At 43.0% G+C, this 17069-nt stretch overlaps 1 protein-coding gene across 2 annotated transcripts in view; it reads left to right on the top strand.

The window, feature by feature from the left end:
* The window catches only part of MSRA (methionine sulfoxide reductase A), a 239774-nt gene that overhangs the window by 77611 nt on the left and 145094 nt on the right, over positions 1-17069 (top strand). For both annotated transcript variants that reach the window (XM_066180120.1, XM_066180121.1), the window contains exon 2: positions 11082-11150. In XM_066180120.1, the coding sequence (XP_066036217.1) occupies positions 11082-11150 (69 nt within the window). The remainder of the gene's footprint in view (positions 1-11081; positions 11151-17069) is intronic.

Here is a 17069-nt window from a genome sequence, read left to right as displayed (position 1 = left end):
CTCCCTCTGCGAACTTGTGTCACTTACTGAGGTTTGCTAAGCAGCCAAACTCATCCTCTTTCATTTCAAATCCTCTTTTGTGTCCCATGCTAAATCACTTATACCTTTGGGAAGGTACAAATTGGGGACTGGGAGTTTACTGTGAGCCATCCCTTCAGGATGGATCCTGTAGATGCAGTTTTGTAGCGGGTGGTGGCTGGTTTGGTTTTTGGTGGTCGCAACTTCAGTAAAGAAACAGAGTTTGAGCCTTAAATTTTGGAGTGATTTTTTGGCTTGAGGTAAAAGTGAAAAAAAGAAAAGGCATTTGTTACTTATGATACAATTTATTTTGCAGTTTTCATCACTGAGAACTAGAATATCAGACTTAATGTGTCAGCTGTTCATGATGAAGTCATAGCAATTTTTTAGAATTGGGGTAACTACTTCCCGTTTCACTTCAGAACTGTTTTGATTAGAATCCCTTCCCCATCTACTCCACATCATAACATAGTCAGCCCTTACTGGACTTGATGAGGTTCTTTTCTTCCTCAGAGGAGTGCAATTCATTGGATACTGGATTCCTGAAAAATTAAAGTGAAATTAGGTGCTACATTGGAGATAATGAATCACTTTTTTAACAAATGTGTTCATTTGGCCAATCCTCCCCCAGGCCAGGCACCACTGGCCCCATGCATACATTGGCTCTGCTGGACATGGGGAAAGGCTCTGGAATCTTCATGAAATCATGGAATTATAGAACAGTTTGGGTTGGATGGGACCTTAAAGATCATCTGTGCAACCAAACCTGACCACACAAACCCAAACCAGCGCTTGGTAACGCCCTTCTCACCTTCACTTTGCTATCACCTTCTGAGGTGCTTCATGCAGTAAAACCACAATTCCCTTTATCTCAACAAAGCCCAGCTTGGCTCTCCCGGTTTCCCTTTGTGGTGCCGAGGGGGGGAAATCACCAGGAAAAAGGCTGGAGCAGATTGGGAGGCTCAGCTGAGCGTTGGGGCTGGTCATTTATCACTGTCAGCGGGGCCAGGGGGGGACGAGGCGCCGGAGCGTTCACGCTCATCCGTGGAGTGACAGCTGATGGGAGCCTGGTGCAACCTCCAGGCAGATAATCTGCCGTGGAGTGGGAACGTGTGCCAGGGAGATACTCTATCAGCAGCCACACGCTGCTCCTGACGGCTCCACGAGGCAAAAGGGAGCAGCAGCAGGGCTTTAAGGGGCGGTGGGGATTGGGATGTGTCGCTAAAACGGGGCTGGGCCTCGCTGCCGTGGATTCGTGGATTCTTAAATCTGTATGGGGAGGCACGGGAGTGATAATGGGATGGCAGCATTCTGAGGGAAAGCACTGGGTGTTTCACATCTCAGTTTAGTTCTGCTAAGAAGTTCAGAAATTGTTTAAAAGATAGCAAAACCCACCCTGGGAAATACGGGCCTCAGTGAATCTAGATATTTAGAGGAAGGAGAAAAATATCTTGTGATGTAAAACTGCGATTACAGCAGGAAAAATCTGATAAGGGAAGGTTAATACATATTTCCTGCAATGTTCAGTGTAAAAAAGGTTGAGGGAATTGGGGTTGTTCAGCCTGGGAAAAAAAAAAGGTTCGGAGTGACCTAATTGTGGCCCCTTCCAGTAGCTGGAGGGAGCCTAAAAGAAAAGTGGAGATGGAATGTTTACAAGAGCATGGAGGAGGGTTTCCCACTGCCAGAGGGCAGGTTTGGATGGGATATTGGGAAGGAATTGTTCTCTGTGAGGATGGTGAGACCCTGGCACAGGTGCCCAGAGGAGCTGTGGCTGCCCCTGGATCCCTGGAAGTGTCCAAGGCCGGGTTGAACAGGGTTTGGAGCAACCTGGAATAGTGGAAGGTGTCCCTGCCCATGGCGGGGGGTAGAAGAGGATGATCTTTAAGGTCCTTTCCAACCTGAATCATTCTGTGATTCCATGAAATATTTCCTGCAGGTGCTAATTTAGAGCAAGGCTCCCAATCCAGTGTGAGAATATCCCAATTGCAAAAGTTCTTGTTCTGCCGCCTAATAAAAAGTTTTGCGTTTTGGATTTGGTCCATCTGCAACCCAAAACTTATTGTTTTGAATTTGCTGTTATTTTTATTAACTGTATCCCATTTTGCTTTTCATGACAAATCATATGCAATGACTTAACTGGGGAACATTTTAATTGAGCACTGCTGGAGATTTTCCAATAAATTAACATTACATGTTTTTAACAGATGTCTGAAGTTGACATTGTTATTAGACATTGTAATTAATAGAAGTATTACCCAAATTAAAATCTCAGGGCCTCAGAAAAATTAAATTGTAGGTGACTGAGTGATGTTAACTCATTAATGGGGAGTGACTCTTGAATTCCCTCCACTGGGTTTTATTAGCCCAGTAAACACATTTTTCCAAGTAGCTGGAGAGGGAGTTGGACAAACCCTTTGGTATAAGGGTCTTAGGAATCAAGACATGTTTTACCAATGATGTTGTGAAGTTCTTTAACCTGTCATTGTCTTATTGATATAATCTACCCAAAAGTACCTTGCTGGGATGTTGTAAAGTTTTAATATCATAGAATTGTAGAATCCTAGAATGGTTTGGGTTGGAAAGGACTTTGAAGATCATCCAATTCCAATCTCCATAAATGTAATTAAAGATTTGAAACAACACAGCTCTGCTCTTTGTCTACAAACTCACATCCAGCCACGAATTTCAGAGGGCTCTTCCCACTCTGAACATGTGTGTGAATATCCAGCAAAAATTATCTTGAGTCTCACTTTGAGAAGCCATGGACATAAAAATCAATAACAACTCATTGGTGTTACATGGCATGAGGCTTAACTGCTCTCAGGGTGAGCCCTCAAAAAGGGAGCATTCTAAATCCAAAGTCACACTTAGGGGGTTATTTATCTAAATATTAACCTGTAAAAGGAAATTGTAAATAAACAACGTAATTAAAAGCAGTTGGGAGGGGATTTTTTTAGGTCTGCATTGTTTTACATTGCAGAGGCTTCCCCAGAATTTGGCATTTCTGGTGCTGATTTCCAAGTGAGGAGATGCTGAACTGGTCAGTGCCAGAAATTCACTGACCAGCAGAGATTTGATTCCAGCCTGTGGCTTTCTAGAGTTTATAAAAGTTTATTTCTCCCATGAATCTTCAGGCCTTCCCTCAGGTGGTTCCTGCCCTTTTTAGGCAGTTTTTTCCTCAAGAATTTTGGGATGCAAACCCATATTCTGTAACAGGAGAACAGAGCGTTCCTGGAGCTGCTTTGCCTCTCCCTGTGCTCCATTGTGGAATTCCTGCCCGGAGCTTTGTGCTGCTTCCCATTTTTCACGGTGTACACACCATGTTCCAGATGAGCATCCAGGGCATGTTTTATTCATGTGCTTTTCACCCCTTAGTTGGGATCATTAATAAAGCTACTAAATAAACCCAGGCTTAATAACCCTGCTCGCCACACCCCACTGGACATCTCCTCCTGCTCCCTTACGCTCTGTTTATCACCGTCCTTTGTTTGGATCTCTTGGTTTTCCAGCCTGCCTGATGCCATTCTTACCCAAGCTGGTTTCAAGTGGGGTTTTGAGAGGTGTTGTCTGTAATTATGAAGTAAATGCAGTTGTATTTTATCGTCTTAATTCAGCTCCTATGCTAACAAGAGGCTCCATGAAAAGCAGGAATGGCAGAGATGGCCTGGGTAGTTTGTGTGGTAGGTGGATAACTCAATGCCAGGCTCTGCTTCAGCTTTGAGGTACTTCTATTTTCTTTTCAATTTTATATTTCAGGAAATTGTAGACTTTCTATCTGTGGAAATGTCCAAGGCCAGGCTGGACAGGGCTTGGAGCAGCCTGAGATAGTAGAAAGTGTCTGTATTTTTGTTATTTTCTTTTGTGTTACCCCATCCAACCTGGCCTTGGACACTTCCAGGGATGGGGCAGCCACAGCTTCTCTGCAAGGTTAAAAAGAATAAGTTTTAAAAATGAGAACTGCTCATTATGTTATGACAGAACTCCATGAATTTGTTTTTTTGGAAATGAAATGAAGTGACTGTCTCAGAAATATCACGAGTGTTGAGTACTTTGTGTATCTCATATATCTGTCTATGTTATCTTTCTGATCTGGCAGCCCTTCTAGACAGGATTCTTACACAATCGTAGATTCTTTTTGGTTGGTGTCATTACTGTCCTCTGTCATTGTTTCCTTTGCTATTTTGGTCATGTATTTTACTGTCAACGTTTGTTCTGGTTCATAACCCATAATCTCCATTGGTGCCGAGGCAATATTTTAATAAATATTTGTGTACACACAGGTACATCTAATCCTTCCCCTGAACAGATCCTCAATCTCTGTGATATTACTCCAGGGTTATAGGTGGAATTCATCCAAGTTTGTCACTGCTTTCCTTATAATCAGTGCTGATAAAGTGACATTTTTAAGTATGATTGGTTTTATTCTGAAGAAAACAGTGTGTCAAATGAATCACCACACAAGTGTCTTGTTCTTTCCAGAGTCCAGGAGGATCCAAGGCTGAATACTCAGATGTAGATATGCAGTGTGGAAGATGAAAGCCAAGTGCAAGGGTCCAAGTTTAAGAATATTTAATTTAGCTTTAACTTTTGTACCCCAAACCTCCAAAATTCAACACCCATAGAGTGAGAGAAGGATCAAGCAGAATGTGTGGTCACAGTCAGGCTGTGATGGGTCACCTTTATCTGGGCCTCACAGACTTTGTGTGTGGAAAAGTCACATAATCTCACTATCCCAGAATTGTTTGGGTTGGAAAAACCCTCAGAGATCACTGAGTCCAACCATTCCTGACTGCCAAGGCCACCACTGATCCATGTCCCCAAGTGCCACATCCATGGGGCTTTTAAATCCCTCCAGGGATGGGGACTCCACCCCAGCTCTGGGCAGTTGTGCCAGGGCTGGACGGCCCTTTAGAGGAAGGAATTGTCCCCAGTGTCCAACCTAAACCTCCCCTGGAGCAATTTGAGGAAATTTCTCCTCGTCCTGTCACTTCTCCCAGGGAGCAGAGCCCACCCTCCGAGCTGTCCCCTCCTGTCAGGGAGTTGTGCAGAGCCAGAAGGTCCCTCCTGAGCCTCCTCTTCTCCAGGCTGAGCCCCTTTCCGAGCTCCCTCAGCCTCTCCATGGTTTGTGACCTTGCCTCCTTGACAGCAGTAAATGTTACTGTACTTTCCAGGACACTTTCCTTTATTCATACCCAAAATATATCCCTGATCCTCATATCTTCCTCCCACACCCTGGCTTCTCTGTCCTAGCTGCCTCAAGTCCACTCCCCCACTCCCAGTATGTACCTTACTGCAGGGCATTGGGAATTTCACAATCACTTATTTCTCCTCCTCTGCGCCTCCACCGCCCTCTTTTAAGAAATTTATCCATTTTCATTCCAAAACCTCATTTTCCTGTCACTCCTGGTCCATTTCCTGGAAGGAACCTTGAAACAAACCCAGTGTGTGATCTCTGGCCTTTTTTCATTAAGAAGCACCTCTGTTTTTTGAGGAGCCCGTGTGTTTTGGAGGCTGAGCTGACACTCTGTGCTAGGACACATCACATTCCGTGCCATCAGTCAGTTCCTGTGTCCCAATCTGTTTGATGGCCTGCACGCAGAGAGCACAACGTGTCACTTTGTGGGACATCATCTCCAGAATACACTTCCAAACTGGTTTCAGCAGCCACTCTTCCTTTCCTGAGTGTTTCGATAAATAAACTTAAGTATTTTTCAACAACATTTGTGATTATTACATTCCCATTGAGTGGTATCAGCATTTTGTTAATAATAGTTGGGATCCCTCGTGTGAGGATAGCACCACAATACTACAAGGAGTTGTGGGTCAAATAATTCGAACAATTCAAAATTCAAGTTGTTGGATTACTGTGACATAGCCACCTCTCCTTTTAATTGGTCATGAGCTGAGAGCTGATCTTTCCTGATGGAGGATGGAACTGGAGAAGTGAGAGGTGAAAGAAACGCAGCAGATGCTGCCCAAGATCTCTTTGCCGATGCTGAGGATCCAAATGGCTCCTCAGAGGTGGAGACATAAATGACCAGGATTGGGGATCGATGTCTCTGTGCTGAAAATAACCTTTGGGAGACAAAGGGGTGTGAACTGTAACACTTGAGAGTTCATCTGAGATGACAGGAGGTTATCTTATTGCACAGGAGCTTTTAGAATTGACAGCTCTGCTCGTTGAACTAGACCTGAAAAGAAAGAAGAGCTTCTGTTTCATCCCCAGCTAGGAAGGATTTATGGATGAAATTCTGCCATAAATTAAAAATCTCATCCCACTCAAGGAGAGCAGCCCTCTCCCTTTTGTGCCTTAGTCCTTCAAGAGCCCCAGTGAATCTCTGATTTCCTGCTTTTTTTACCACTGAGTAGTTTTTGAAATCCCAGAGTTTGAAATCTGAATTCCACCTTCAAGAACTAGGAAAAAGGAGGGGGGGGGGGGGGGTCTTAGTTTAGGTCAGAAAAGGGGGCATTTAGCAGGTGATTCTTATTCCTTCAGATTCACTTTCTACAATCTTTCTCTTCAACAGCCAAACTTCCCCTCTGTCCTTTGCAGACCATTGTGAAACCACCTCAAAAGCATTTTCGGGTGTCCAGGACAACTTGGGAGAGGGGATGGATATAAATAAAGTGAATGATTTCACTCTCTGAGTAGGTGAGGATTTGGAACAATCCCATCCTTTTACAGTTTACCAAATAATCATTTTTGGCATAATTTGGCACATGAGACGTGTGCGACTTCTCTTGGCAGGTTCCTTTTAAGAGAACTAAACCCTTTCTTTAGGGAAATATCTATTGGGTTATGAAACAGTGAAAAAACAAATAAACATCCTTGGGTTAAAAAATCAGGCTTGAAGGCATTTAGGCCTGTAAATGAATGGCCTGTTTTACAGAAGTACTGGCCAGTTGTGGCTTTCACAAAAAGTGAACAGAAATTCTGGAGCCCAGAAGTTCCTAGAATTGATGCATTTACTCAGGCACAAGCACAAACCAAGGTCAGATCCCTGTTTTCTAAAGCACGTGAATGAAATATAATTAAGTTATATTATGCCTTATATTCCACTTTTGGGAATGAAGACCTGTGAGATCCTTTTATAATGGCTTAAAAAATTCTTATGTTCTTTGATCTGTTTTTTCTCCCAGATTCCCACCCTCTCAGCAGCCAAAATCTTCCACCACACGTGGCGGTGTGATGGGAAATGTAGGAAAAACGTAAGAAAAGGCAAAAAAGAAAGGGGAAAGGAGTCCTTCAAGTAGCAGCTGATGCTTTGGGATGTTCCAATCCCTGGTTTTCCCTTTTCCTCCTCCTCTCCCCTGTCCCCATCGTGGCTGTGCTTTAGGAGATGGAGGAGGCTCATGGTAATTGGTTAATCAGCTATTTTCAATTCAATTCCTGGCTGTACTTACCATGGAAAATTAACAGTCCTTGCGTATAAATATGACCCCCTACTCCTGGATTAATTTGATTATGCAAGAATCTCAGTTTTCATTTAAAAATAATAACTTTCTGGCTGCTCTAATAAAACAAGTTTGGATATGTAATCTAAATATTCCCTAATGGCTTAAAAAAAATCAAAAGACAAATATGAAGAACATATGAATCTCTTGTTAATAGAATTTAAATGTTCTCAGATCTTTGCTGTGATTGCTAGAGATTGAATATTTTGAGATCAGAAAATTCCTGATTTTCATTCGATGCTGGATCAGCATTCTCTGAAAGTCAAACCTTTTTTTAAGAATCTTCATTTGGGTACACAAAAAGAGAACTGATGTTCATTAAATGACTGGGAGTGTCTTAACCCTGAGTTCTCTGTTTGTAAATCTCATTGGAACCCAAGTCAGGCTGGTTTGAAGGGAAATATTTTTTTACAGGACTTTCACATTGGAACATATTTCATTGCTAAATTTATCTATTACAAGCATGATACCATCAACCCATGGAACTGGGAGGATAAATGAAATGTACCCTAACAAATTAAAATGTGCCAGAGAACAGGTCCGGGCATTGGAACTCGATTGTCCACTGATAAATTGCTGGGATAGGATCAAGCATGATTTCGGCTGGGCTAATTAACTCTTGGATAGTTTGTAGATAAGAGTTGCCTGTTTGAGTGGTTCACTGGTACAGACTCAGGGTGAGGGCAGGGAGATGGTTCTGCTTGGCCTCATGAGACCCCACCTGCAGAGCGGCCTCCAGCCCTGGGATCCAACAGCAGAAGGATGTGGAGGTGCTGGAACAAGTCCAGAGGTAGCTACAGAGATGTTCCAAGGCCTGGAGCCCCTCTGCTCTGGAGCCAGGCTGGGAGAGCTGGGGGTGTTCACCTGGAGAAGAGAAGGATCCAGGGAGACCTCAGAGCCCCTTCCAGGGCCTAAAGGGGCTCCAGGAGAGCTGGAGAGGGACTGGGGACAAGGGATGGAGGGACAGGACACAGGGAATGGCTTCCCACTGCCAGAGGGCAGGGATAGATGCAATTTTGGGAAGGAATTCTTGGCTGTGAGGGTAGTAAGGCCCTGGCACAGGTTTCCCAGAGAAGTTGTGGCTGTCCCTGGATTCCTGGAAGTGTCCAAGGCCAGGTTGGATGAGGCTTGGAGAAACTCGGGACAGGGAAGGTATCCCTGCCCATGGCAGGGGATTGGGTTTTTTAGATGGTTGGATGGTCTTTAAGGTTCCTTCCCAAATCATTCCATGATTCTGTGATAATCCATGTGGGGACAGAACTTCACCTGCAGTCAGTGACTCTTCAGCCAAGGTCTGTTGTAGGCCCACATTAGAAACTCTCCAGGTGCAAAAACTGAGTAATGTCTAAGAAATATTGAGGATCTGTTTAGCAACTTTTGATTATCTTTCCATGTATTTTGGATCTGTGGAGGATTATTTCTGTTAAAATCCAGAGACTCTAAGGAGCACAAGGCAGGCACTGCACCTGTCTGAAGCAGACTTTGCCTGAAGCTGTAGTTGAATGTCAGGTCCTGCAGGATTTGTGATGCTTTCCAGCTCCTACTGGTCCTATTTTCAGCAGGGAGCAAAGTGTGTCACAGGAATCTCTCAGGCTTAGTTTGGAAAACTGAGAGTTTTGGCAGTTGATGATGGAGCAGCGTTTGGAAGTTTTGGGAGGTTGTTCATGAATTTACGTTCGTGAAAATTTTGACTGCGTGAATATCAACATAATAGAAGTAAGAATTTATTCCTTAACTTTTCTTGGGAGCCCTGAAGATCAAGGAGATTTAAAAAAAAGTGATACAGGGTCATCCCTGGAAGTGTTCCAGGCCAGCTTGGATAGAGCTTGGAACAGCCTGGGATAGGGGAAGGTGTCCCTGCCCGTGGCAGGGGCTGAGACTGGATGAACTTTAAGGACCCTTCCAACCAAACCATTCTGGGGTTTGATGATGCATGTCCTTCTAATTTAGCTTTTCGTTAATGGATTTACTCCATGAACTGGCAGTATTTGGGTGGAATGAGCTGTTTTCAGCCTCAGGAAGCTGAAATGAACTCACAGCAAGTCCAGTGCTCACTGGAAATCTCTCCATGGCTCTGTAACAGGAGGTTTTATCCTACTTACTGCAGTCTCTTGTCTCTGGAATGACAATGAAGTTGGAAAAGTCATTTATTCTTTCTGTTGGCAAGCTACAGGGATAGTCCCATTTTTTTTCTAATTCCATGAGGTCAAAGTATTCCTGGTTTTCTGGAGTTAGTCAATCCACTTTGTTGGTAAGAATTAAAATATTTTCACATAGAAAACTGTTCAGTAAAGAGCCCCAAACTGGGACATTCTTTAGTTCTCTTTGGGGAGAGTTGTTACTTTTACATTGTTATTTAGGTGTTGCTACTTCCTCCCTAAGGCTGAATGTGTATTTTGTTAAGGTCCTTTTAAATCTGGGGTTTTTTTGGTTTATTTTTTTTACTATTTAATGCATCTGTACAGGAAATACTGGAAAAAATAGTAAGAAAAGTATGAATGACAAGAAAATGTATCATTTTATCTGGCTGAGATCTTCGAAATTAAAGTGTGAAGACATTGGGAGACAACTTGAGAACTCTGAAAATATTACTTTCATTCAAGCCCGTCTCACCTCTGAAAGTTTAATTTTAATTTTAATATATTGAAAGCCTGGCCATTTGAAATGATAACTGCTTCATACATCATGGATGTCACTCACTCTGTAAATGAAGGCAGCTATCAGGGTGAGGGCAGGGTTAGTTTATTTGATCTTACAAGATGTTCCATAATTTTTCTGACTGTTCACTCCTCTCCCGTGGCTGTAGATCATGTTGGGAATACCAGCTACAGCTAACGAGGTTGAAATCTTGGTCATGTTACTCCCACTCTGGAGGTTCCCAACAATTTTCTTCCCAAAGCCCCTCTCTTGAGGCACAGGACATTCAATTTTCCTAAATGCCACCAATTGACTCGTGGCACCTCTTGCTCCACTTGCAGATAACCCTGGTTTTCCCTTCTCACTGACTGTTGGTAAATGCTGGATGCCAGCTGGGGTTAGGATTGTGCCTCCCTGCTAATGGGAAATATTCTTCGGAGAGAATTCACAAGCGAGCCCACATTCCTTGTCTGACCTGGTTCATTCCTCACTAGCATCAGGACTAAAGGAATTAAAATAATGCATGCACTGAGAAAACATCTTGATTTTCTCCCTGGGAAATACTTTGTGAACAGAAAGTTGTATTTTGAATTCAGGCAGTTTCATTTCTTGCTACCGCTGTTTAAAATGTGCCTTAGTAGCAAAAAATGAATGTAGGGATGGCAGTGAAAATGTTTTCAACTACAAGAGGGCAGGGTTGGATGGGATATTGGGGAGGAATTGTTCCCTGTGAGGGTGGGGATGCCCTGGCACAGGTTTCCCAGAGAAGCTGTGCCTGTCCCTGGATCCCTGGAAGTGTCCAAGGCCAGGTTGGATGGGGCTTGGATCAACCTGGGATAGTAGAAGATGTCCCTGTCCATGGGAGTTGTTCAGGTTTCACTGGATCTGTGAGAAATAAACAATTTGATTTTATTCAAAGCAAATACTCTATCACATTTTAACTTTTTTTTTTTTTTTCCCCTCCCTTCTAGATAAACATCATGTCAATGGGAACAGAATGGTTGAACCTTTCCCAGAGGGAACACAGATGGCTCTGTTTGGTAAGGCATCAGTTTGAAAATAAAAGCTCAAAGCTCTGTGGTGTTTCTGCATTCCAAATTTCTTAATTTCAGCCTGACTTCTTTGAGTTTCAAAATCTGGGCTGCTCCTGCCATTTTCCAATCATTGACACCAGCTAAAGCCACTGGGCATTTTGGGACATGTTTTTTATATATCATTCCATATAAAGAAATACACTAAAAATGTTTTTTTCTTAGTTATACAAACAGAAAACGTAAATCCTGTATTTTGTTCCCTAAAAATTCCAAAAGAATAGCTTTTTAATGTATGATGACTTGTCTAAGATAATTTATTAGTTTCAACAAAATTCTGAAGATGATTCATTCTCAGATTCACCACACTTTAAACCATGCAAGGAGCTCCAGGTGTTTGGGGTCCCCTGGACTTGGAGGGTTGTTACCATTTACATGCCCCAAACCAAACCTGCTGGTTTCTACCTGACCTTCCGAATAGTCCTGTGGAATTCCTGTTGGGAGCCATCAGAGCTGGAAAAGTGGCTGGCTGGAAAGGAGAAGAAGTTTAATTTCTCTGTATCTGTCTCTTTTTCTATGAAAATGTCATCCTTTGAGCCCATTTTGAAGACTTGAAAGGGTGTTTGTCCAGAGAAATTAATTGCTTCTGAAAGTAAAAAAACATCCTAAAATGGATCAAAATCACCCTTCTCCAACCAAGATCTGGACTTTACCCAAATCTGGGAATTGTCAGAGCTCTCATTTGGGGATGTGCTGATGTTAGTCCTTAAGGCAAACCTTTGGGATTTACTGGGAAGCAAAAAGTAGATTTCTATGGCAATTATTATTAAAATTTATTGCTACAGAGAATGAAAAATTTCCTAATGCTGTTTTGATACAACTGAGTTGTTTACAAAGGATGTATTTCTCAATTAGCATGTGCAGGATGGTCCAAAATGCCTTAGGAAATGTATTATATTCTATTAAATGTTTCTCTATCTGTGATGCTGAAGCAAATATTAAATCCTTGATGCACATTAATTTAATACTCCAAAAATGATCTTTTCAATTGAGGATGGCAAAAAAAATCTTGCCGAGTGTCATCTTTCCTGTGGAATTAATGTTGGTGTAGTTTCATGGTTGAAGAGGAGAAATGGTTTGTGGGTGTCACCCTTCAGTTTCCAACATCATTTATTCAGCTTCTCTTCAGAGTTCCTCCAATCCAGTGTTGCCTTTCTGTCAGTGTCTCCTTCTCTGTGGATTTTGGGAATATAAACAAATTCTGGAATGAGTGATTGTTTTATAATTTTCTGTTGGAGCAAGTGGAAAATGATTTTAACCTTTTAAGCTCCAGGGCTGAGATGGATTTAGAGATTCTTCTTTGAATTTCTTACAGCAAGAAGGGTCAGAGGGTTCTGGTACAGTCTGATGTTGATGCAGTCTGTGCTGTTTAGATAGTTTAAAAAATAAAGAAGCCCGTTTTGGTTTTGTTTTTTTTTTTTATTTTCTGTGTCATGATCAGATCAGATTTCCAGTGTTTGTGGTGGGTGCTGATTCTATCGTTGTATAAAATTCTTAAAAATTCACAGAAAGCAACACAATTTAATTGGAAAAGTGCAAAAATCTTATTAAGCAGTGCACTTCGAAGCATTGCTGAGGAACTCTGAAACATTCCTATCAAGCCTGGAAACTTCCATTCTTTTTCAATTGCCCTAGATTTTCCACAAGGCTGTGATTGCAAGTGTTGGGTTTAAGTGGTGAAGGCTCAGGCTGGTGCCATCTGTGCTGTGAAGGAGCAGAAAACCTCCACATCCTGATTTTTGCTATTAGATCTGCGCTGGAATAGTGCACAAACATGACTCTGATGATAATCCCTGGCATTTGTTGGTGTTGGCATCCCAACCTGATGGGTGGGGATGGGAAAAGGGAGCTGCAGTTCATTTTCCTCCCTCCAACCCATGTGAATGGGAATAAACAGACGTGTTGGATGGGGATTGGAGCAACCTGAAGTGGTGGGAAGGTGTCCCTGGATGAGCTTTAAGGTCCCTTCCAAACTAAACCATTCCACGATTCTATTGATTCTAAAACAAGCACTAGAAGAAGAAAACTATCAGTTAGGAATTCCTCTCCTGGGATTATTACTCATCCTGTCCGTGTGTGATCCTGTTAACAGTGAGTTCTTTGTATTTTGGGACTCTATACGCACAGGAGAGAGCCTGAGCCAGTTGAATTTCTGACTCCACCTCACCAACAGAGGATTTTCACACCTCCCTTCCAGAAAGACCCTTTAATCCTTTGCTTGGGATTCACAGGGACGAGTCTGGAAGAGCAGTAGTTAGAAGAGATCCTTCTTCCTGCCTAGAGAGGGTGTGGATTCTCCCTCACTGGGGTTATTCCAGACCCATCTGGACACAATCCTGTTCCCTTGTCCTCTGGGATGATCCTGCTGGAGCAGGGAGTTGGACCAGATGACCCCACTGTCCTCCCTTCCAACCTGACCCATCCTGTGACTGCTTAAGGAGATCTGCAAAATCCTAAAGTTGGTTGTGTAGAGACAGCCAATTTGCAGTGAATTTTCCTCCTGCTTGGATAGTTTTAGATGCACCAATAAACCAGCAGAATAAAATATAATGCAGGGTTGTAAACACCGAGCTTTCCACCTGCTGCAAAACGCAGCTGGATTTCATTCCACAGCTCCCTCCCCTACAAAACCTCCTCAAGATGCTCTTCCTAATGGTGCATTATTTATTTGATGGTGTGACTGCTTGTTTGGTGAATGTATTCGGGGCATTGTTCCTGCAGCTTTCCCATCGATAGCAGAACCTCACAGATTTCAAAGGGTGATTTAAATGATCTTGAGACTCTCCTGTTGTCTGTTCAGCATCACTCAGCTGCTGGAGGTGCACCTATTGTTCACTGGGATAAAGAAATGTGTCCTTGTTTCTACAGTGGGGAAAAAAAGCCACATTTCGAGAGGGAGGGTGATTCTTCAGTGGAAATCTTTTAACGCTCCCCACCCTGTGACCTCGTAATGCAGCTCCCAGCTAAGATTAAAGCACCAAGGGAACATGATGTGCACAGGCACAACCTCACTGGAGACACTGGAATGCTGTGTCAAAAAGTCCCTGAAGTCTCTTCCCGAATTCTGTGACTGCTGCCCAGAGAAGTTGTGGGCTCCCCATCCCTGGAGGTGTTCAAGTCCAGGCTGGATGGGGCTTGGAGCTGCCTGGGATAGTGTCAGGGGTTGGAACTGGGTGGTTTTCAAGGTCCCTTCCAACCCAAACCATTCTGGGGTTCTGTGTTTCCATGGAACAAGTGAAACTTGATGTTACGTGTTTGTGTTACGAATAATAAAGTAGAAGCCCTTCAATAAATGCCTGTCCAGAAGGTTTTCTTGGAAGTTTTATGGCCATGGGTATATTCACTTCAAAGTACTTTGTCTTAAGAAACTGATTTTGACCCCAAACCTAATCAAAATTTAAAACCTGGATATATATAAGGGAGGTTGATAATATTGTGAAAAGAAACAGTTAAGGGTCTAAATTCAACTTATATACCAGGGATAAAAAAACCCCAAATGCCTGAAAGCTGCGGAACATTAACGACTTCAAGAAATTAGTATTTTTCCCTCAGCACCATTGTAACTCTTGCATATTTTAAACACATTTAAATGCACTTCTGCATTATCATAACATCATGGAAAAGTTTGGGCTAGAAGGGACCTTAAAGATCACCTTGTTGCAACCCCCTGCCATGGGCAGGCAAATTATGCTCAGCAATGTTTCTGATCAGGTTTCTGTTGAATTTTAAGCACTCCTTTTCCTTATCAACTGCTGCTGGTGCAAGACTCCAGTTTATCCCTGAGCACCTCCACATTCCTTGAGATTTCTGTGTCACCTGATTTCTCCAAGAGGGAGCATCATGCATATGGTGTGTGCATAGAGGGGCTCTTATTTACCTCCAGTGAAATCTGGCAATAGTTCAGATTTGTAATTGCAGCACTTTTAAAATGTAGGAGCACATTGAGCTGTATTTGCTTGACATAGACTGGCTTGTAATGGGATAATTGGTTTCTTGATGTAAACAAAGTGCAGACAGAAATAGGATGTTAAGGAACTGATAAAGTCTAATTATGGATATTTCAGAGCTGGCAGACGGATCCAGGCCTGGTCACCTTCTGCTCTGCTCTTCTTAGACAGCAGCACATTCCAGTAATTCCATGGAGCTGTGTTGTTATTGTTGTGTTTTGCCTGAGTTATTGTGTCCGGTCACAATTGCATTCCCACTGCCTCCAAAGGTTATTTACAAATTAAACCAGGATCCAACAGGATTGTCCAGCGGGGTCTCTCAGCCTGTTCCTGAGGCCTCTTCAGCTGCTTCTGCAGCACGTGAGTATGGGGCCTTTGGAAAACTGAGCTCCTCCAACACACCCTGCTCTTGGGGGCTTCAACTTCTTCCCATAAAGGTTGGACGGGGCTTGGAGCAACCTGGAATAGTGGAAGTGTCCCTGCCCATGACAGAGAATAGAACAGGATGAGCTTTAGTGTCCCTCCAACCCAAACCAGTCTGTTTCTGAGGATAAAGGTCTCACTAGGGCAACTTCTCAACTAACGGAAAATTATTTCCCTTGGTAGTGGGGTGATGGGTTCAAGAATGGATAAATCCATGCAGAGTTTCTTTTCGTCCCCTCTGGAACAGCTGCTGGTGACTGTGTCAAAGAAGAACCAGTGTTAGGAAGTCTTTTGGTGCAGCTGAGTTTCCAGTGACTATTTTTCACCCGGAAAAGAAAATCACAGGGAACAAAGTTTGGCCCCCAAGAGAAATATCTTCTTTTTTTTTTTTTTTTTTTTTTTTTTTTTTTTCTTCCTTCCTTTTTTTTCTTTTTTTTTTGACAGTAAAAATAGAACAAACAATTTTTCTCAAAGAAAAAGTATAAAACTTAAAACAACGCTACACATCAGAAGATGTTTTATCTCTATCTGAAGAAAATGTAAGACTTGATGATGTTGAAACAGGTGTGTTTGCTCTGACCCAAATGGAGGAGAAACATCCACAGCAATATCCTCACATGGTGCAAGGATCACGTTGTGGAAGAATTGAGAGCCAGAGGGAATGTACTGCAGAAGAGGTTCATGTCTGTCGTGTTAATTCTCTTTCAGCATGTGGAAAAGAGAAGGAAGTGTATTAATTGGCTGGCTTTGCAGAGTTCTGAGGCATTAATGCTGTCCTGTTTTCACACAGTGATGGAAAAATGGTCACAGCATTTCTGCAGTTCTGGAATGAGAGAAAAAGCCTGGGAAGTCAGGGCATAACAAAAGGGAATGGCCTAAAGGGAGGCTGCTCTGTCCCTAAACCAAATTGTGTTCCCATTCTTACCTTTGCAGTATGTTTATTAAAGAAATCTACCCTTAGTTCCCATTTGCCTTTTTCGTCTCTTCCAGACACTGATTTTATCTTTTGGTTGCCTCTTCCAGTGGACTGAGACAGCCCAGTTCCCAACCCCTGCTGGGTGGTCCTGGGTCATCATTATTGCAGCTACTGCCTAAACATGGAATAATGAAATGGTTTGGGTGGGAAGGGACCTTAAAGATCATCCAGTCCCAACCCCTGCCATGGGATGAGACACCTTTCACTACCACAGGGTGTTCTGTCCAGCCTGGTCTTGGACACTTTCAGAGGCAGCCACAGCTGCTCTGGGAAACCTCAGGGCCTCATCACCTTCATAGCCAGGAATTTCTTTCCAATATCCCATCATCACCTTCATAGCCAGGAATTTCTTTCCAATATCCCATCTATCCCCGCTCTCTGGAAGTGGGAAACCATTCCCTGTGTCCTGTCCCTCCATCCCTTGTCACAAGTCCCTCTCCAGCTCTCCTGGAGTCCCTTTAGGCTCTGGAAGGAGCTCTGAGATCTCCCTGGAGCCTTTTCTCATCCAGGTGAGCACCCCCA

The sequence above is a fragment of the Chamaea fasciata genome, unplaced genomic scaffold, assembly GCF_029207755.1.
Source record: "Chamaea fasciata isolate MVZ Bird 193981 ecotype frontalis unplaced genomic scaffold, bChaFas1.0.hap1 SCAF_3, whole genome shotgun sequence".
NCBI lineage: Eukaryota > Metazoa > Chordata > Aves > Passeriformes > Sylviidae > Chamaea > Chamaea fasciata.
This window is presented reverse-complemented; position numbering and strand designations above follow the sequence as displayed.